The 23367-nt window shown below is 41.2% G+C and overlaps 1 protein-coding gene across 5 annotated transcripts in view; it reads right to left on the reverse strand.

Moving 5' to 3' along the window:
* The window catches only part of rasgef1ba (RasGEF domain family, member 1Ba), a 75586-nt gene that overhangs the window by 13774 nt on the left and 38445 nt on the right, over nt 1–23367 (reverse strand). For all 5 annotated transcript variants that reach the window (XM_072594165.1, XM_072594253.1, XM_072594332.1 and 2 more), the window contains 4 exons: nt 16521–16616; nt 16260–16362; nt 14080–14159; nt 9126–9221 (listed from right to left, as the gene is read on the reverse strand). In XM_072594165.1, coding sequence (XP_072450266.1) covers nt 9126–9221; nt 14080–14159; nt 16260–16362; nt 16521–16616 — 375 coding nt within the window. The remainder of the gene's footprint in view (nt 1–9125; nt 9222–14079; nt 14160–16259; nt 16363–16520; nt 16617–23367) is intronic.

Genomic DNA, 23367 nt, shown 5'->3' on the forward strand with positions numbered 1-23367 from the left:
CACAGGTATCAGCATTGGGCCCTTGCTGCTTATGGTATATATAAACAATTTAGACTTTAATGTAGAAGGGTTGATCGGTGAGTTTGTGCATGATACAAGAATTGACATTCTAAGAGGATGCAATTGGGGTGATCAGATAAGTTGCTCCATGACAAATGGAAGTCAATCTGGATAAGTGTGAGGTGATGCCCTTGGGTAGAATAAGCAAGTCAAGGCAATACATGATGAGCAGTTGGATCCTGAGAAGCACTGAGCATTAGAAGGACTTTGATGCCATTCCATTAGTCCACTAAGTGACAGGTCAGACAGATAATGGGGTTTAGAAGGCATATGGGATATTAGCCTTTATTAGTGAAGGCATAGAGTTTAACAGCAGCGAGTTATGCCAGAACTATATAAAATTTGGTTAGGCCACAGCTAGAGTAATGTGTGCAGTCCTGGAATCCACATGCTAGGAGGCATGTGATAGCACAGGAGAGTGTGCAGAGGACAGGATGTGGCATGGGCTAGAGGTTTAGTAATGAATAGAGATTGGATAGAGTCAGACAGCATAGAAACAGGTTCTTCAGCCCATTATGTCAATGCTGTAAAAACAAATTTCATCACCTGTCATGGGGAGGGAGCAGAGGAGGCTGAGGGAAGACATCATTGCGATGTTTAAATTTATGACGTACATAGACAGGATGAAATTTGTATTTCCATGGTGGGCTCCCAAAGATGAGGGGGCATAATTTTAAAGTCAGGAGAAGGAGGTTCAGAGGGGATGTGAGGAAACATTCTCCCACCCAAGGGATGATGGGAATCTGGAACAGTAAAGATGATAGAGGCAGAAACCCTTATAATATTTTTTAAAAAGTCATTTGGTGTGTATTTGTGATTTCAAAACATACAAGGCTATGCGTCAAATGCTGGAAAATGGGATTAGAGTAAATAGGTGCTTTTCATTGACTGCAGCAGACTCAATGAGTTGCAGTTCTATGACTCAAATTTACTCCATTTTGAATTTGCATGTAATGAAGTTTGTATTGAGTAAGAATGCAAAAAGAATAACTGTAGTCATCTGATTTATACTCTTCCTCAGATTTTCTTTGCCATTGACTTCAAATTACAGAATTTTCACTGAACTGTTAAAATGCTGTGATTTGAAAATTGAATTATGTCCACGTAGCAAACAATACTTTGTGAACTGCTGGCTTTCTGAGTACTATCACAGCAACACGTATTTATAAAAAGTGATTTTCGACTTATATAGTCATAGAGATGTACAGCATGGAAACAGACCCTTCGGGCCAACCCGTCCATGCTGACCTGATATCCCAACCCAATCTAGTCCCACCTGCCAGCACCCGCCCCTTATCCCTCCAAACACTTCCTATTCATATACCCATCCAAATGCCTCTTAAATTTTGCAATTGTACCAGCTTCCACCACATCCTCTGGCAGCTCATTCCATACACGTACCACCCTCTACATGAAAAAGTTGCCCCTTAGGTCTCTTCTCTATCTTTCCCCTCTCACCCTAAACCTATGCCCTTTAGTTCGGGACTCCCCGACCTCAGGGAAAAGATTTTCTCCATTTATCTTACCCATGCCCCTCATAATTTTGTAAATCTCTATAAGGTCACCCCTCAGCCTCCGACGGTCCAGGGAAAACAGCCACAGCCTCTCTCTATAGCTCAAATCCACCAACTCTGGCAACATCCTTGTAAATCTTTTCTGAACACTTTCAAGTTTCACAACATATTTCCGATAGGAAGGAGACCAGAATTGCACGCAGTATTGCAACAGTGGCCTAACCAATGTCCTGTACAGCTGCAACATGACCTCCCAACTCCTGTACTCAATACTCTGACCAAGAAAGGAAAGCATACCAAACGCCTTCTTCACTATCCTATCTACGTGCCACTCCACTTTCAAGGAGCTATGAACCTGCACTCCAAGGTCTCTTTGTTCAGCAATACTCCTTAGGACCTTACCATTAAGTGTATAAGTCCTGCTAAGATTTGCTTTCCCAAAATGCAGCACCTCGCATTTATCTGAATTAAACTGCATCAGCCACTTCTCAGCCCATTGGCACATCTGGTCAAGATCCTGTTGTAATCTGAGGTAACCCTCTTCGCTGTCCACTACACCTCCAATTTTGGTGTCATCTGCAAACTTACTAACTGTACCTCTTATGCTCGCATCCAAATCACTTCTGTAAATGACAAAAAGTGGAGGGCCCAGTACCAATCCTTGTGGCACTCCACTGATCACAGGCCTCCAGTCTGAAAAACAACTCTCCACCACCACCCTCTGTCCTCTACCTTCGAGCCAGTTCTGTATAAAATGGTTAGTTCTCCCTGTATGCCAATGAGATCTAACCTTGCTAATCAGTCTCCCATGGGCAACCTTGTCAAACGCCTTACTGAAGTCCATATAGACCACATCTACTACTCTGCTCTCATCAATCTCCTTTGTTACTTCTTCAAAAAACGCAATCAAGTTTGTGAGACATGATTTCCCACACACAAAGCCATGTTGACTATCCCGAGTCAGTCCTTGCCTTTCCAAATACATGTACATCCTGTCCCTCAGGATTCCCTCCAACAACTTGTCCACCACCGAGGTCAGGCTCACTGGTCTGTAGTTCCCTGGCTTGTCTTTACCGTCCTTCTTAAACAGTGGCACCACGTTTGCCAACCTCCAGTCTTCCGGCACCTCACCTGTGACTATTGATGACACAAATATCTCAGCAAGAGGCCCAGCAATCACTTCTCTAGCTTCCCACAGAGTTCTCGGGTACACCTGATCAGGTCCTGGGGATTTATCCACCGTTAACCATTTCAAGACATCCAGCACTTCCTCCTCTGTAATCTGGACATTTTGCAAGATGTCACCATCTATTTCCCTACAGTCTATACCTTCCATATCCTTTTCCACAGTAAATACTGATGCAAAATATTCATTTAGTATCTCCCCCATTTTCTGTGGCTCCACACAAAGGCTGCCTTGCTGATCTTTGAGGGGCCCTATTCTCTCCCTAGTTACCCTTTTGTCCTTAATATATTTGTAAAAACCCTCTGGATTCCTGTTGCCTTGCACATGGCTAACACCATCTTCCTCCAATACTTCTCCACAGTTAGGAGAAAAGTACTGCAGATGTTGGAATCTGTAATGAAAACAAAAAATACTGGAAATCAGTGGCTTGAAATATTAGTTTGCTCTCTCTCCACAGATGCTGCATGACCTACTGTGATTTCCAGCATGTTTTATCTTTCATACTTTTCCAGAGATACCCCAGTTGGATGGGATTGCACTCACAGCTTCTTGTCATAGCCAGAGAAATACTTGCTATGGCTTCAGTGCCAGCCCTGAACTATTACATCTAATATCCACCAAAGATGTATCCAGTATTCCTTGCTATTTCTCATCTACACTCTACACCACAATGAAACAATCTGACAGCTCAATACAGGGTTCTGCATGTACAATGACAACACTCCGATCCACTTCATCAGTCCCATTTCTGATTACATTTCTCAATGAGATGCACTGCAGTAGCCACACAGCAGCATGAAATGTATTGGGCAGGCCTTGTGCCACGATAAACAGGAAGTTTAAAGATGTAGTGCACTGATAAAGCTGACCAAGTAGAACAATTAAACATTCCTAAACACCATCCAATGCCTGCCACCGCTCCCACCCCCCACCACCACCACCACATCTCCAATTTATCCCACAGTTTATCCAACATACCATTCCAGGTAAATTTTTTATAACTGAAAATCAGAAATTAGTGTCTGCCTATTTTTCATTCTCCAGTCACCAATGTTATCCCTCTGGGTGGTCAGAGTCATAGGGATGTCCATCATAGAAACAGACCCTTCGCTCCAACTCGTCCATGTAGACCAGATATCCTAACCTAATCTTGTCCCATTTGCCAGCACATGGCCCATATCACTACAAACCCTCCTATTCGTATACCCATCCAGATGCCTTTTAAGTGCTGTAATTGTATCAGCCTCCACCACTTCCTCTGGCTGCTTATTCCCTACACACACCACCGTCTGTATGAAAAGGTTTTCCCTTAGGACCCTTTTACATCTTTCCCCTCTCACCCTAAACCGAAGCCCTTTAGTTCTGGACTATCCCATACCAGGGAAAAGACCTTGTCTCTTTATCCTATTCATGCCCCTCATGATGTTATAAACCTCCAAAAGGTCATGCCTCAGCCTCTGACTCTCCAGAGAAAACAGCCCCAGCCTGTTCAGCCTCGCCCTATACCTCAAATCCTCCAACCCTGGCATTTTCCTTGTAAATCTTTTCTGAACCCTTTCAAGGTTCACAACATCCTAGCAATAGGAAGGAGACCAGAATTACATGTAATATTCCAAAGGTGGCCTAACCAATGTCCTGTACAGCCGCAACATGACCTCCCAACTCCTGTACTCAGTACTCTGACCAATAAAGGAAAGCATACCAAACGCCTTCTTCACTATCCTATCTACCTGCGACTCCACTTTCAAGGAATTATGAACCTGCACTCCAAGGTCTCTTTGTTCAGCAACACTCCCTAGGACCTTACCATTAAGTGCATAAGTCCTGCTCAGATATGCTTTCCCAAAATGCAGCACCTCACATTTATCTAAATTAAACTCCATCTGCCACTCCTCAGCCCATTGGCCCATCTGATCAAGATCCCATTGTACTCTGAGGTAACCTTCTTCACTGTCCACTACACCTCCAACATTGGTGTCTTCTACAAACCTACTAAATGTACCTCCTATGTTCATATCCAAATTACTTATATAAATGATGAAAAGCAGTGGACCCAGCACTGATCCTTGTGGCACATCGCTGGTCACAGGCCTCCAGTCTGAAAAGCAACCCCCCACCACAACCCTCTGTCTTCTACCTTCAAGCCAGTTCTGTATCCAATGGCTAGTTCTCCCTGTATTCCATGAGATCTAACCTTGCTGACCAGTCTCCCATGAGGAATCTTATGTCATTGTTGGGTGGTCATTGAAATTGAATCAGACCATTTGCACCTTTGGTGTCCTATAGTACTCAGTGTTAGCTTCCGACTACCTATCTGTGGCATCACCAAGACCCTGTACTTCCAATCTTTACCATCGCCTATATCCTCCCTTGGCTCAGTTCATTTGCTCCTGAAACCCCAGCCATATTTCTGCTACCTCTCACGTTGACTGTAATAATGCTTTCTTGGTCAGACTCTTATTTTGTGTTCCCTATAAACCTAAACTTGTTCAAACTCTCTGCTCTTTTAATTCACACCAAGTCCTGTCCTTCATCGATCTTGAACTTGCTGATCAACGATGGCTTCTAGTCCAGCAATACCTTGATTTGTAAACTGCTCATTTTCTCTTGCTAAATCTCTCCAAGACATTACACTTCCTTGTTTCTGTCATCTCTCTCTGCTCTAAGATCCTTTCGGATCTTATATACCTCCGGTACTAGCCTCTGAATCATTCCACCATTGGTGTCAATGCCTTCAGTTCCTGGCATCTAGACTTAGGAATTCCTTCCATAAGACTCTCTGTCTCTCCACATCTCTCTCCTCCTTCAGGACAGTCTTCGAAAACCCATCTCTTTGACAACTGTCCTAATATCTTTGTGTCAAATTTTGTTTGATATCATTACTATAAAGCAGCTGCAAGGTTTTACTATTTTGGGCTATATAAACACTCATAATTGTTCTTGTTGTTGATCAAGAGAAACATCTCAAGACTTTACTGATGTCTGATCCAATATGGTTTATGGAAGTATGCATGCATGCAAATCATTCTAAACTACTGAACAATTCTTCCTGTCCATTCCTTGAGGAGCAAGGTCATGGCAAATGCGTGCGAACACAATACAACTCATATACTGTAGAGATCTGTTAAGATCTGATAAGTTGCCTGAAAAATTGGGAAATGCACTAGTCTGGATTATTCTTCAGTGTTTCACATTATAACCATTAATCTAATCAGAGTCCACAATGTGCACAGAGCTTTAGAAATAACTGTAGACCCCACAATGAAGTATTTTTGGACATGGGATGGGATGTCAAATTCAGTAACTCAACTCATGCCTGTGAGGTTGACAGCACTGTGTAAAAATGAAAACTTGTGGAGACAGTGCCCACCCATTATAATCATACATTACCTTTAAAACTACCTTGCCGAAAACAAATTAAAATTTTATGAATAGTATGAATAGGATAATACTATGCTCATACACTTTATATCTCAGTTGCAGAAGAATAGCCTTGGTCAGGAATTTCTACAGTTATTGCATTGTTTCAATGGCCTAACATAGGGTTCCTGTCACATTTCTGGTCAAGTTTCTGGTGGTGGACTATGAAATGCCCCCAGGGAATTTCTGAGTTTTGACTACAATATGTTTGAGACTTCGAAAAAAAATGTTACACTAATTCTCCAATATTAATTGACTGATGATTTGATTTACACAGACACACTTAAAAGACAGAGCAAAAAAAAAATTGTTTTTTTGTATGGTTAATAATAAAACCATTTAAACAAACAATTACAATAATCCTGAGATAAAAAAGGAAAGAATATACCATCAGACATTTAGATAAAGCAATGGAACAGGTCAGAGGGAATAAACAGACAGCTGATATTTGTTGCTTTGTACTGTCAACGGAATAAATACTCTGAACGGTATTTGCATCCACCCAGTATGAACATCCCATTTTAGGGTTGGCTGACATATAATGGTGCAGAATTATCAGCATTTTTTGTACAACTGAGGAAACCTGCCACCTTTATTTGGAGTATGCATATGCACAGCAAAATGTGGAAATCCAGAGGTTGCTTTAGGAGGTACTTGGGACATTTCTATTAGGAATGCAAGTGGACAGAGGTCCTGAAAATAACAGTGTGAAGTGGCATCCCAATGTCAAGGTGTATTCCTAACAATGACAATAATGGTCAAGGTTTGCTGTTAGCATTTTCACGATGGGGTGGTGGTGGTGTGTATGTGTGCACGCGCGCACCGGGGTGTGATGGCTGCTGGGGGTTGATCAATGATGGTTGCAGCAGAGCAGCAACCCAGCCTCATAAGCCAGTCAATGGAGCAAAGGGGACTGGGCAGGTGCTAAGGAGGTGTTCTTGGTGCTTTGCAAATAGAAGGAATTCACTGCTCAGGCTGTGAAAAAGATTCAGATTCTTCTGCAGCATGGGAACAGGAGAGCATGCAGCATGGTTTCCAGGACAAATGGACAGCCCTGAAGAAAGGCTGTACTGAAGAATGGGAAAGACTGTACTGATATTGGGTTCTGTAGTGATGAGGAGCAACACCATCCACAGAGAGTGAAGAGCCTCATGTATCTGAAGGCCACATGAGAAGGAAGAAAGGCTGGAAGATAACAAAGGCCGAATCTTCAACACAGGATCTGCACCAAAGAGAGTTGGAGATGATGGAGATCCAGTGCCTCAGGAAACATCGGCACACCCAGCAAAGAGTCTCAGATATCAGTATATTCATCTCTAAAGCTCTCACAACTCACAGCACTGCCATCCATACTCTGCCAGTAATGGTCAAAGTCACTGTGGCCTTCTTCATTCTGCCTCATTCCAAGTATCAGCTGCAGGCCTCGGTGGTATATCAAAGAGGCCACGAACACTGCATTATTACTGATCATTTAAGTACTGCCACCACCTTGAAGGAACACAGGGCATTGAGTTTCCTCTCCATTTCTAGATTTATTCAGATGTACGGACTTATCAAATACACTCATGTGGCTCTCAAGGCCATCACTCCCTCAATTTCTAACTGACCTGCATCCACACCAATAGCGACCTCCATATGCTCGCTTTCCTGGCAGCTGCAATGACCCCTTCATCCTCCACCAAACCACACCCTCTTAGATCTTTACGCCAACCCTCAAGGTGTTTAGATGGATGCTAGGGAGAGAACAAGGGACACTCTAGCTCTCCTGAGAGAGATCACTTCCCTCTGCTACAGTGTTTTAGCACAATCTGATCTCACCCTCAAGACAATAAGTGATGGCTGCCAAGAGATATAAGAATTAATCCTAAACTTCATCTGAACTGCTTCTGTTCACACCTCACTGACTCTAAGTGGATAGCAAGTTCATTTCCATGCCAATTAAGAGGTCACCCCCTGGGAAAATCTTAATTTTAATTAGTTTCCCACCAAAGGGTGGTTTCCAAAAATAAATCCATATTCTCTTTTCTGTCTCCACAGTGAAAATCCGCACTTCCCCAATGGTTTTGGTACTAAAACAACTGCAAATGCATCAAACTACTGTACATGCCCATTACTTTCAAATTAAAAACAGCTGAAAAAATAGAGTTAGGGCATTCAGAGCTAAATGAGACTTATAACAACCGAATAATGATTATTAAAATTGGAAATATGTTCTAAATAAACAACAGAATTCTTCTTCATTTACTTGTCTCTCCCTTTGATCTCCTTCCCTTCATTTCACCTGGCTTTCTATACACCATTTAAATCTAACTTTTATTTTCTGCTTTCGATTTCCTTATCTACTCATCTCAGTAACAATGATTAAATCTTATTAGTTGAAGAACTTTATTGTTGCTTGCCTTGTCTGCAGGCAAAGCAGAACTCTTACAGAAGGCACTGTACCTGAGTTAGAATCATAGAATCTCTACAGTGTGGAAGAAGGCCATTCAGCCCATCAAGTCTACACCGACCCTCTGAACACATCCCATCCCTGCAACCCTGCATTTCCCATGGCCGATTCCACCTAATCTACACATCTTTGGACAGTGGAAGAAAACCAGAGCACCCAGAGGAAACCCACACAGACGCAGGGAGAATGTGCAAACTCCACACAGTCAGTCGCCCAAGGATGGAATCAAGCCCAGATCTCTGGTATTACGAGGCAGCAGTGCTAACGACTTAGCCACCATGCTGCCCATGAGGCAAGTCTTCATTGACAAGCCTGTAACAGGTCTGTGTGCAGCTAACAGAAGGTGAATGACAATTCTGTTGTCACTAAGGAGAACAAAATCCAGCTCAATAAATTCAAGAATACTCCATTTAACATTTCAATTCTAATTCACATCAGAAATCTCAAGATACAACTCTACGAGTTTATATTATAACCAAAACTTTCAGTTTCTTACCTTTTCCCTGGTGCTATGGGCTGTCATTGATCTTTGAGCTGCTCCTCGCAAAGCCGTTCTATAGTTGTAGAAATTACTGGAAGGATCCATTTGATGCTGGGATGAAACAAAAGTTCACTTAGTAATCATTTTAAAGCATGAAAAGTTTGTATTAATTGAATTAAAATTGAAATAACATTTACAAATTGCATTATAATTAATCAATCTGAAAATAAAATGATAATTGTTCTTAATGCTAAACTTATAAGGATCCTACAAGCAAAGGAAGAACATTTATTTGTGTTGGGTCAATGCTTATTGTATAAACATAGGAAATTGCTTTACAATTTTCTGATCATGATTTTCTACATTTAATTGGGCTTTTAAGCTGCATTCAATAGAGGAGAAGATGAAGATTGGCAAATGGAAGAGAACCACCTGGCAGCTGACTTTTAACAGCAGTTTGGCAAAGGATGCCTTGATCTTAAATAGAGATGGTGTATGAAATCTAACAGGGGTGAACCTAATAATTACATTAAATATCCAATATAATGGTTTGTTCAATGGCGAAAGGGAGCATGTATGCAAGTATTTGAATATTGCATTCGTTACAAGGAATTGTAAAACAGTGGTTGCAGAGGTTCATTCGACTGCTGGCATTTATAAATATTAATGTATTGTTTTGCATATTATTTCTATTTTGAACAACAGTATTCGAGTCATTGAGTAATAGAGATGTACAGCACTGAAATAGTCCCTTCGGTCCAACTCGTCCATGCAGACCAGATATCCTAACCTAATCTTGTCCCATTTGCCAGCACATGGCCCATATCCCTCCAAATCCTCCTATTCATATACCCATCCAGATGACTTTTAAATGCTGTAATTTTACCAGCCTCCACCACTTCTTCTGGCAGCTCACTCCATACACGCACCACCCTCTGTATGACCCTTAGGACCCTTTTATATCTATCCCCTCTCACCCTAAATCAATGCCCTCCAGTTCTGGACTACCCCATCCCAGGGAAAAGACTTTGCCTATTTATCCTATCCATGCCCTTCATGATTTTATAAATCTCTATACAGTCAACCCTTAGCCTCTGGCACTGCAGGAAAACAGCCCCAGCCTGTTCAACCTCTCCCAATAGCTCAAATCCTCCAACCCTGGCAACATCCTTGTAAATCTCTTCTGAACCCTTTCAAGTTTCACAACATCCTACCAATAGGAAGGACACCAGAATTACATGCAATATTCCAAAAAATGGCCTAACCAACATCCTGTACAGCCGCAACATGACCTCCCAACTCCTGTACTCATTGCTCTGACCAATAAAGGAAAGCATACCAAATGCCTTCTTCACTATCCTATCTACCTGTGACTCCACTTTCAAGGAACTATGAACCTGCACTCCGAAGTCTCTTTGTTCAGCAACACTCCTAGGACCTTACCGTTAAGTGTATAAGTCCTGCTCTGATTTGCTTTTCCAAATTGCAGCACCTCACATTTATCCAAATTAAACTCCATCTGCTACTCCTCAGTGCATTGGCCCATCTATCAATTGTAATCTGAGGTAACCTTCTTCGCTGTCCACTACACATCCAATTTTGGTGTCATCTGCAAACCTACTAACTGTACCTCCTATGTTCACATCCAAATTATTTATATAAATGATTAAAAGCAGCGGACCCAGCACTGATCCTTGTGGCACACCACTGGTCAAAGGCCTTCAGTCTGAAAAGCAACCCTCCACCACCATCCTCTGTCTTCTACCTTCAAGCCAGTTCTGTATCCAAATGTATTCCATGAGATTTAACCTTGCTAGCCAGTCTACCATGAGGAACCTTGTTAAAGCCTTACTGAAGTCCATTAGATCACATCTCCTGCTCTGCCCTCATCAATCCTCCATGTTACTTCTTCAAAAAACACAATCAAGTTTGTGAGACATGATTTCCCATGCACAAAGCCATGTTGACTATCCCTAATCAATCCTTGCCTTTCCAAATACATGTACATCCAGTCCATCGGGATTCCCTCCAACAACTTGCCCACCACCGAGGTCAGGCTCACCTGTCTATAGTTCCCTGGCTTGTTTTTACCACCCTTCTTTTAAACAGTGGCACCATGTTTGCCAACCTCCAGTCTTCCGGCACCTCACCTGTGACTATTGATGATATAAATATCTCAGTAAGATGCCCAGCAATCACTTCCCTAGCTTCCCACAGAGTTCTAGGGTACACCTGATCAGGACCTGGGGATTTATCCACATTTATGTGTCTTAAGACATCCAGCACCTCCTCTTCCTCTGCAGTATGGACATTTTTCAAGGTGTCACCATCTATTTCTCCACATTCTATATCTCCCATGTCCTTCTCCACAGTAAACACTGATGCAAAGTAGTCATTTAGTATCGCTCCCATCTCCTGCGGCTCCACACACAGGCTGCCTTGCTGATCTTTGAGGAGCCACATTCTCTCCTTTTGACCCTAACATATTTGTAAAATCTCTTTGGATTCTCCTTAACCCTATTTGCCAAAGCTATCTCATGTTCCCTTTTTGCTCTCCTGATTTCCCTATTAAGTATACTCCTACGACCTTTATGCTCTTCTAAGGATTCATTCGATCTCTCCCATCTTTTTCTGACATATGCTTCCTTCTTTCTAACCAAAACCATTAAATGTTGTTGAAGGCTTGGGAGGGGCTTGGGAGGGGGTAGATGTGTATGGAATAAGATTGTTAACATTTACATTGGACTCAATCAGGATGGCATTCAGAACTTTGCACTAATCAGGATGCTTTGATTTTGCCTCAGAATCCCTCTGGATATGCAACTGTACCCACATAGTGGGTAATTGTGATTAATTATTCACCACGTAATACTGCACATCCTTCATAATGCTACACTATATAACTGATTTTCTTGCACTACTTAAAAAGGGAAATTAAAAACCACAACATGAAAGAAATTAGCTGCATTAAATTACATTTTGAGGGTAAAATCTATCCTTTAGGCAGAATCATCAACATGTGTGCATATCACATCTAGTTTTCCAAAGTGAAGCTGTGGTGCAAGTCCATTCAAATTCACTTGCATAATCACAAAGACAATATCTTCCATTAAACCTTGCAATTCAGCTTCTCTTTAGAACAAAACATTTCATTTTTCTTTATAGGGTCGTAGCCAAAGAGATATGCAGCACGGAAACAGATCATTCGGTCCAACTTGACCATGTGACCAGATATCCTAACCTAATCTAGTCCCATTTGCCAGTATTTGGACAATGTCTCTCTAAATCCTTCCTATTCAAATACCCACCCAGATGCCTGTTAAATGTTCTAATTGTACCAGCCTCCACCACTTCCTCTGGAAGGTCATTCCAAACACGCTTCACTCTCTGCATGAAAGATTGCCCCTAAGTCCCTTTTAAATATTTCTCCTCTCACCTTAAACATATGCCCTCCATTTTTGAACTCCCCCACTCCAAGGAGAAGACCTTGTCTATTTGTTGTATCCATGCTACTTAAGATTTTATAAACCTCTATATGGTCACCCTTCAGCCTCCAATGTTCCAGGGAAAACAGCCCCAGCCTATTCAGCCTGTCCCTCTAGTTCAAACCCTCCAACCCTGGCAACATCCTTGTAAATCTTTTCTGAACCCTTACAAGTTTCAGAAACATCCTTCCGACAGGAGGGGGACTAGAATTGCATGAAATACTCCAAAAGTGGCCAAACCAATATCCTGTGCAGCCTCAATATGACACCCCAACTCCTATAATCAATGTGCTGACCAATTCAGGCAAGCATATCAAACACCTTCTTCACTATCCTATCGACCAGCGACTCCACTTTCAAGGAACTATAAACCTACACTCCAAGGTCTCTTTGTTCAGCAACACTCCCCAGGACCTTACAATTAAGTGTATAAATTTTGATCTGATTTACTCGAATAAAGACATTTCTTGATAAGTTTAATAATAAGGTGGTTCAATTTTATGCATACTTCTGAAAATAGGTTTGTCACAAAGAAAAGTATGATAATAATACCAGTTTGCTTGTGGGGACAGGTTAGCTCATTTGACACAGAGAGAACACGAACATTGTGGGCTCACTGCGCTGGCTGAGGTTTTCATCAAGGATTCTCCTTCTCAACCTCTCCCATTGCCTGAAGAGTAATGACCTTCAAACTAAACTATCATCAGTCATCCCTCTCTAATGAGAGTACAGCCCTGTGTTTCAGCACGTTTATGATAACTTTAACTTAGCTCACTACCACTAAGTTGGCCTTAGATTACTTCAGACTATACATAATCATTTGTTGGGTTAAATAAAGAACTTTGGTCAGTTTCTCAGTAAGTTAAATATTTAATAACTTCTATCAACTGTAAAATTAGTACTTTTGTGACTAAAAACTGTTTAATATCAAGGGCTTCAAAGTAATGTAATTTTTGGAATCCCATCATGTGATTAGCTAATCTAGGGTGTGATCAGTTTTGTGGATGGAAGTAGGTTCCCATTTGATGTTTTTAAAAACCAGTGCAGACGCTTGAAAGGATGGTCTCCACATTCTCTGCAAAGTCCTGTGAAAACCCAGACTGCAGTGAACCTAACTTGAGCTAAATTTCTTGATCTTTTGCAGTGATTTCCTGAAAGCTTTGCAATTTCAGGAAAATAATGCTGGAAAAGAGATTGCAATCCAGTGAGAATTCAATTCCTAAACTGACTTAAAAGAGTGATATTGAAAACATATGTACTCTGAAAGCAATAAAACAAACCAGCAAGGATAGGTCACAAATATTAACCAGTGCATCTCAGTAAACTTGCAATATTAGATCATGAAGCAAAATTGTAATTCATTGAATAATGCCTAATACCTGAATTAAAATTAGACTCTCATAACATAGAACATACATTATTCAAGTGATAAATGCATGTAGCTAAAATACCCTCAGACTAAATATTGTGTTAGTGGTACTTACCTCAAGGATATCAAACTTAGCTGTTTTGATTTTTGCCCAGGTTTTCTTTAGTCGAGAAACAGGGCTCATGTTCATACCAGCTGTAAAGAAGTAAATTAAAATTCCCATGCTTAGTTAATATACTGAAAAAGAATAAGTTTCTTCAGTGAACAATATATATTCAACATTCCTGAGGAGACAAAGGGTGATTAGCAAGTATTTTAGGAATAATTAGGATCTATTTTGCTGGTAATATCTAGTTCAGTGCTATGAGCTTTGTCAAAAAGATGATAAGGAACATTTCTCTATATTAGGGCTAAATTTGAAAGTTCCTGAAAACATAAATGGGGTTTGTGATCCAAAATTAACCTCTTTATCTATCAGAACTTAAACCAGACATTCATGTATTTCATCACAGTCATAAATCACAGCCCAGAAATTGTGCACTTTAGTCAACCTATTCAAATGTTGAACCAGATGGTGAACCTGCAACAGAAGAGGCCATGCCAGCACCATGAAATGGGTGGTCCACTAGCACAAGTAGAATTTAATGTTCCTCCATGTTGTTACAATAAAGAAACTTATGGCTTGTGAATTCTGGTGAGTAACCTTGATTGCCCCTCTTGGGCCACTGGTTCAGTAGTCCCAGTCAGGAAATGAAATAAACAAACCCAAGGTCAACATGAAAGCAATTACATGGGAATGTCTTGGTTTCAGGTTGGTCAACACATTATGGAATGTGCTTTTTTTCATCATAATTGGCATAGCATCAAATTAATGGTGTCAAGAGCCTGTATCATACAAATTCTACCTTAATATTTGGTGGGACTTCAGAAACACTTTAAATATCATAAAAAGAACCATGTCATCAGTGAAGTATTTTGCTCCCTAGCCTATATATACTCTGCATTTCAATCCAATCCATTTATTTACCTGAAGACATATTTTATAATATTTCTCCCTGTTACACACAAAATATACAAAACATATATTTATCCCTGACCCACCTTGTGATATTAAGTATGGCAATCCCAGAGGTTCAATTATTATCAACTATTATATCCTTTATCATACTGTTGTACTTAGAACCATCAATAATACTTCTAATAAGTCTTTACTCAGCTTTTTAAAACTGATCAGAAATAGTTATCAGTTTCAGTTGGTGATCTAGTCCACCCATATTTTATTCTATTGAGGGAAGTAATTTCTTCTCATTTAAAATGTTGTTTGAAGCTTACTGGTTAATTTTTATATTCTGAAAATTTATGTCCAAACAATGTAACTCACCAAAATTCCCATAACCTTTTATTGTCAGTATTTTAAAACTTGGATTTCATCCACACTCAATTATTATTGAATGAAAATAATCAGTTCACTGAGTCTGCCTTCATAACAGAGAGCTCTCAAGCCACAAATTATCCCTGTCAATCATTTTTTGGATCATTTCCAATGCTGCAATGTCACCTTGAAGGTATGGTGCTCACAATTTCCAAATGCTGTTTCATATATGGACCAGTCAATGATCTATAAAATGTTAGTATAATTGTTTTGACTGATACTTGAATGCCCTTGAGATACAACCCAGAACATTATATTTGTTGATAACATTGTATTAACTTAGCTCAAACGACATAAATTATAGAGCAGCGTTTTATAAAAGTCCCTAAAGTCAATGATGTACTAACAATTTAAATCTACTGTGCTTGCATGGTACATTCTTCTAAACTCACTAGGTTGTTTTTGTCTTCTGAAGATTAAACTCATAATCAATAGCATATATGTAGCTGAGTGGTCTAATAGTATGAGAGAATGTTGCTGGAAAAGCACAGCAGGTCAGGCAGCATCTGAGGAGCAGGAAAATTGACGTTTCGGGCCGGAACCCTTCATCAGGAATGGGGGCTCATTCCTGACGAAGGACTCCAGCCCAAAACATCGATTTTCTGCTCCTCGGATGCTGCCTGACCTGCTGTGCTTTTCCAGCGACAGACTCTCAATTCTGATGTCCTGCATTTGCAGACCTCACTCTCTCCTGGTCCAGTAGTATGACATCTGCCTGGATACCACTGCTGCTGACTAATTATAATTTAGAAAGCATATCACTAACATATTTCATGAATAATACCGTCGGAATTTAATGAGAATTTACCAAGTGATTAGTCTGTCCTGTGTAAGTTAAATCTCAGTTTATGAGCAATACTTACAAATAATCGCCATCAAGGAATTGAAGTTGCCGATGTTGAAGCATTCCCGAGCTACATCGATGAAGTATTCTATTACTCGTGCCCTGTGCTTCTTCTTCACTGGCTGTGTGTGTGAATGACAGGTGAAAAAATTAGACTGTGGATGAGACAATACTTTTCACTAAAGGAAACTGACAGTTGAAATGCATAATAATGAGACAATTATTGTGACAGGCACAAAGCAATAACTCCAATATTAGAACATGGAAAGGGCTGCCTCACCATGCAAATCTCTGTCGCAACGAGATAGCTCAGTCTGTTGAACCACTCCACATATGCTTCCAGATTGCTTGCTTTTTTCAGATGATTAAAACAGTTCTGAAATAAAAGAAAACCAACAAGTTTTATTTTCACAGACAGTGCAGAATGTCCTACTGAATTCCACATATAAAAGCATACGAGATAAACAGTAAGTATAATGGCATTTTGTTAATATCAGGCAATGCTGACATTGCACAATCTGTCATGGTATATTTCATTCTAAACTTTGTCACTGATTTTCAACTGGAAACAATCAAATGTGTATAAAACATATAACATTCATTCCCATAGCACCAAAAACTCAGTTGGTGGCATTTTTGGATATTGATTTTTCATTGTAACATTGTGCCTGTGGGAAGTATGGTATTTGTTCTGACATTTCTCGACAAGACTGTTATAAAGAATCGTTTTCAAAAACACAGAAATTTGCTGTGGATGTACAAATTCACACAATTTTCATCCTGGCTCCCTGGGTCTGCTTTTGCCCTTCTGACACAGACCAAATCCAGTTCAGAAGGAAAAGACATAGGACGTGCCGGACCACAATGTACAATCATAGAATTGCTACAGTATGAAATCAGGCCATGCGGCCCATCAAGTCCACACTGACTCTCGAAAGAACATCTCACCCAGACCGACCCCCCTACTCTATCCCTGTAACCCTGTATTTCCTACCTAACCTACACATCGCTGGACACTATGAGCAATTTAGCATGGCCAATCCACCTATACTGCACATCTTTAGACTGTGCGGTGAAACCAGAGCAACTGGAGGAAACCCATGCAGACATGGGGAGAACATGCAAACTCCACACAGCCAGCTGTCAAAGGGTGGAATTGAACTTGGATTCCTGGCACTGAGGTTGCAGTGCTAGCCACTTAGCCACTATTTGAAAGTTGGCAGCTCACTTACATCTCCCACCATTTTTGTTGGGTCGGAAAATGTGGCAATTGCAACCCGCCAAGCACTTAAAATGCTTTTGGGTTCACAATCTAATTCTCTGCTGCAATTTCAAACTTCCCTACTGACAGTATTTTCCCTGAGACAGGTGGGTTCTCAATGGCTGAAGGAGCACTGCTGGTTAAATCAAGTCATGAACTTTGGGGGAAGCTGTGGTGTCCAGAACCTTTGGACAGTTCATTTGAAAAAGTTTTGCCAAAGCTCTCTCTTCCCAAAACACACGCCATGCCCCCTCATATCTCCCATGACCCCTTCACACCCCCATCATATTTCCTCAATACTAAATGGACCTCTGCCCCCAATGCCCCTTCTATTTCCTCATGCCCTCTTACATCATCCACACCCTCTCTTCCAGTATCCGCTGTGCACAGAACCAATAAGTCATATAAGACCACTGACAATTCTTCGAATTGTTTCTGAAACTGATCAACTAAGACAACAAGCTTTGGAAACCTCCTTCAGGGAAAAAAAATGTTCCTCTTACAACCATACAGAAATGTTAAGAAGTATTGATTGATAAAGCTTTAGTCCCCTTGACATCTCTTCATCCTGTTCAAGTGAACATCCTGGAAATGAAAATCCACTTTAAGAAAAAAACAACTTATCGAATGCTAATAAAGGTGCTGATAAAACAATGCTAGTACTCCCATTTGCAGTCGACACGGTTGAATGAATGAATGAATACATCTTGGAATGCACTAAAGCCTTCATAATGAGGCAATCTGGCAACTGAATCAACAGACGCAGGCTAAGCAGATGGCCAGACATCTGGTTTCCCAGATTTCCAAACTGGCATCATGCCAGTGATGTCATTCTCAGTGCCAACCATCTTGCCCCAACCTCTGCTATAATTCTACAAGCAGGAGCGGGCTGGGGGTGGGGGTGAGACCACAGGTAGATCAGGAAACCTGAACATCTGTGAATTGATTGAGGCCTTTAGGGGACCAACTAATGGTCACTTAAGCATTTCCTCCCTTTGTTCCTGTGATTTTATTCTCACAGGGGTGGTTGATGCAACAGTTCAGCCTATCCATTAAAACCTGGTTAGCTGATGGCCAGGCAAGTACGTCTTGTATCCTTGTTGGCGTCCCTGTGCTAATTGTACTGCATCTCCAAGGGCAACCCTTCATAACACATTTCCTGTCCATAACAGCCCTGTCCACGCAATCCTTTTCCTCAAGCCAATTAATGGTTCCAATGGACACATGCCAATGTCGTGTTCAACCCTATGAGTGGTCACTAGGTATTAGACTGGCAGCTGTGGTAGTATAGTAATTGACATTAATCCTGTGGGTAAATGGGTATAAACCCTGTGACCAGAGGTCGTGTGCTTGAGCATTATGCAGCGACACATGTTAAAAATGCACCTGCTAGCGACAGGTAAGTACATCAAACACAGTGGCAACAATGATTCCTGCTGTTAAATGGGATAACACAATTATACAGCTCAGGCAGGGGAGCTTCAGCAGAATACATGAAGTTATAACCCAGCAATGCCCTCATCAAAGTAACAACTGTGGCTGCTAAATGAAGCATTTCCTAGAAGATATTGAGATGTTTTAACACAAACAAAAACACAACTTTATAGCCTTAAACGCAAGAATAATTAAAGAGATCTTTAAAAATGTTATCAAGCATGTGTTCAGAACCTTAATTGAAATGGACAATAAAGTTCTTCTGATGAAGAGTCACTGAACTCGAAACGTTAACTCTGTTTTCTTCTCACAGATACTGCCAGACCTACTGAGTTTCTCCAGCAAAGTCTATTTTTGTTTCTTCCAACTCTACTTGCTCTACAACGCTTATGTACGTCAGTTTGAAAGACATGGCTCTTTTATTATATTTAGTAGGAGTACTGGCTAAGGAATAAAACATGCAGTAAATCACCATGCTAAAATTTAGTAGGACAGAAAATGAAATAAATGTTGAGCTGGGTATTAGAAGTCTGCAGACTATAGAATGAATGGAAGGATGAGGCAGGTAAGGAGTTCACGTATTTCTAAAGTCCCGGAAGGCAATATGTTTGATCAGGACACCATTCAATAGATCTTGATATCTGCACTGCATTTTCTCAGCAGAAATTGAACCGCCTGCTGTTTCACATCTTACTGCCATCAAGTACAGTTTGTGCAATTAGAAGGTTTGTTTTCAAAACTCCTGGAAAACCAATGCAACCACCTGTATTTGGATGTTGATTGGTATCTCTAAACATCATGTAAAATGAATCAAAATTATGCACTGCAAATTTCATCAACTGAAGCCATTATCCACTTTGTTTAGCTTTGGGCTCAGTAAAAGGCAACAACATGATTTGCTATGCAATTTAACACTGAAATTCATGAGCTGTCATAATCTCTCAGTACAAGTGTTTAAGAACGTCAGTGTTTTCATTTTGTTGGATACAGTCAGAAAAAGCTGTTATTACGCCACAGTCATAAATTTTCTTGCGTTTAACACTGTATAATTGCACATCTTACGGTTACTCAGTTTAACATTTTCTTTACACGAATGCTTTTAGTATTATTATTACAATCAATTCATTCTCATTCTGAGAGTCATAACCAATAACAGCAGCACAGTGAACAGCCTGGCTTTGCCGTAATACATAACAGCGGAAAGTTAATCTGAAAAGCGCATTTCCCAATGACGGGTCAAAGTGGGCACTTCATTCACATGACAGAAGCTGTGGCATGCACAACAGCATGATACCAACTCGAGGCAGGGGAAAACCTGGTAGAAATGCCAAGGATTATGCATGGAACATGCCCCTCCAAGACTTGTGTTCTCCCATGGTGCTGCCATACAATCAGAAGACTACCTCCATGAACAAACTGGACGATTCTCATGGAGAACCAAGTCCACCGCACATCCCTTGCACACAAGGACTTGCATTCCCTCTCTCTGGCTCCGTCCAACAGTGACTAGAGAGAGAAAAACCAGCACTTCTAGCTCCCTCCAGGTGCCCCTTGGTCTCAGGGATACAGGGAGGTGCTATTGCACATTGAGACAGAGAAGGAATGCCAGACCTACCTGCCCTTCGGCCAACCTTTCAAGGACCTCCCAGGGTGATTGTGCACTCCTTCTCCCCTCTGATAGTGAGTCTCCAGCAGGCAGAGCTGAGGAAAATGCCCTGTGCAGGAGATTCCAGCAAGACGAGGTAAATGAAGGCTTTACACCACCAGAGGTCATTGCCCTCAACATGGGCAATTTGTCTGTTGTTATCAGAATAACACCAAAGCTGTTATCAGGCTTATGAATGGACCGGTCATATATTGGAGTTGATCTTTCACTGCACCTTCTCTGTAGCTGTAACCCTATATTCTGCATTCTGTTCTATTACCTTGATGTATTTGTGTGAAGTATGACTTGTCCGATTAGTACATAAAACAATGCTTTTCACTGTATCTCAGTCCAGGTGACAACAATAAATCAAATCAACTCAAGCATAATAGCACAAGCCAACAACTGAGACATTTTGAGTAGTTACAGGGGTTTATAGGACACTTAGCATACAAATTAGGAGCAACAACAGGCCACTTGGCCCTTCAAGGCTGCTCCTAATAAGATTCAGTAAGACCATGGCAGATCTGATTACTTCACAGTCCCATCTACCTCTGTTAACTTTCACCTTCTTACTTAACAAGAATCTATCTGCCTCCCACTTAAAAAGATTCAAACCATGCTTCTGCTCCCTTTTGAAGAAGAGGGTTCCAAAGAAACCTGCGAAAAAGATTCTCCTTATCTCTGTTCAATACGGGTGAGCATCTAACAGTGATATCTACTTTCAGAGTCTCCCACAAAATCTCTCAGGATTTTATATGTTTCAATCAACCATTCAACGCCAGTGGATAAAAGCTTAGCTTGTCCAACTTTTCTTCATAAGGTAAGCCCCCCATTCCAGCTATTAGTCTACTGAAAACCTTCTCTGAATTGCTTTCCATGCATTTTCATTCTTCCTTAAATAAAGAGACCAATACTGTACACCTGTACTCCAGATGTGCTCCACCAAGGCTGTGTGTAACTGAAATATAACCTTTCTGTGTTCGGATTCAATTCCTCTTTTGGAAGAATCAATTACATTCTATTTGATTTCCTAATTTTGTGCTCTATATGCCTTTTTGTGATTCAAACATTAGGCCATCCAGATCACTGTGCATCACAGACCACTATAAACTGCTCATTTAGATAAAATGTTTCATGTTTATTCTTCCTGAAAATTGGCACTTTCACATTTTCCCGCATTATATTTCATTTGCTAATCTTTGCCCACACACCTAACCCAACTATATCTCTCTTGTGTCCTGTTCGCAACTTAACTTCCTACCTTCCATTAAGTACCTAAATACTGAGGCCTGGACAATTCCATATATGTCCCCTGAGGAGCCCTGGACTGGGGGTGTACAAATTCACAGTCACTGCTGCCTTGAAGGTGACTGTCATCAGCTTCCTTCCAAAACCACAGCACTACAGGAATGACCTCCCTCCTCCGGCCTGGTGTTAAACATTGACCCCATGACCTGTGTTGACTGGGAACCTCCTCTGGTGACTTCTTTCCTCCACTGTCAGTAATTGTAGAAAAAGATTGGGTTTCTGAGATTCATTATGAACTCACAAAGTAAACCGTGTGGGAAAGGAAGGGCAAGATTGTTTACAAACACCATCATTCCGACAGTAATTGTAGTTGACCAATAGGAATGCATGATCTTCACATGGATCATTCCCAGAACTCTGCCAATCCCACAATGGCATCCTCCCACAATAACCTCATCTCCTGTGAGCTCAAACATTCTTCACAACATGTCGATGGATACAGACACTGTGACCCTGCAGCTGCAGCCACCCTTTCGCCCCTTTCCTCCGTCTGTCACGATAGAGTTTCCATCTTTCAAGTTCAATTCTGCCATCCCCTCCATCCTCCTCGAATTTCCTGCCATTATTTGGAGTTTCCTTCCACCATCCTTGACTTGACCTTGGTACCTATCAACCCTTTCCCTCAGAGACCTGTCCCCGCTCCAGATGGACCTCTATAGTTTCAGAGTAGATAGCTCTCCTCTGCTCATTGGCCTGCTATGTGGAGAAAGCTGCCTCTCTCACACACATAGGACAAGACTACTGCAATGACTGATTGCACGCAACAGGTCAAAACCTGACACATTCTCCAGCACTCTCCCTCACACATTCTAACATCTTGCAGTACTGCTGCCCAAAGACCTGATCACCACTAACCTCTTGACAGCTGTTGACTTGTCCAAGATGACTCCTTTACCAGGTCAAATGCTATGCCATTGGAGAAGATGGTAGCAATGCTGTATACAGTTATGAGGGAGTTAATCTGGGAGTCCTCAACATCGACTTCCAACCCCATGAAGTCTCATGGCATCATGTGCAATGCCCTCTAGAAAGCCTCAATTGAAACTGCCTCCACCACACTTCCAGGTAGCGAATTTCACATCCTTTAGTACTTGCAGAGAAAATATATTTTTTGTCATGTCACCCGAGCTCTTTGTGCAGATGAATCTAAATCTGCGCATCCTGTGCTTGTTCCTTCCACAACAGAAACAGTTTCCCTCTACCCACAAACACAAACAGAAAATGCTGGAAAACCTCAGCAGGTCCGGCAGCATCTGTGGAGATAAATCTGAGTTAATGTTTTGGGTCCAGTGACTATTCTTCAGAACGGTCTTCTACAGAAGATTTCAAAAACCTATATCAGATGTCCTCTCAGCCTTCTTCATTCCAACTTGAAGTCCTAACTCTTCAATCTATCCTCATAGCTAATGTTTCTCATCTCTAGAACTGTACTAGTAAAACGCTTCTGAACCCTCTCCAGTGCCTTCATACTCCACA

This window comes from Chiloscyllium punctatum, chromosome 1 (assembly GCF_047496795.1).
Source record: "Chiloscyllium punctatum isolate Juve2018m chromosome 1, sChiPun1.3, whole genome shotgun sequence".
Classification (NCBI taxonomy): domain Eukaryota; kingdom Metazoa; phylum Chordata; class Chondrichthyes; order Orectolobiformes; family Hemiscylliidae; genus Chiloscyllium; species Chiloscyllium punctatum.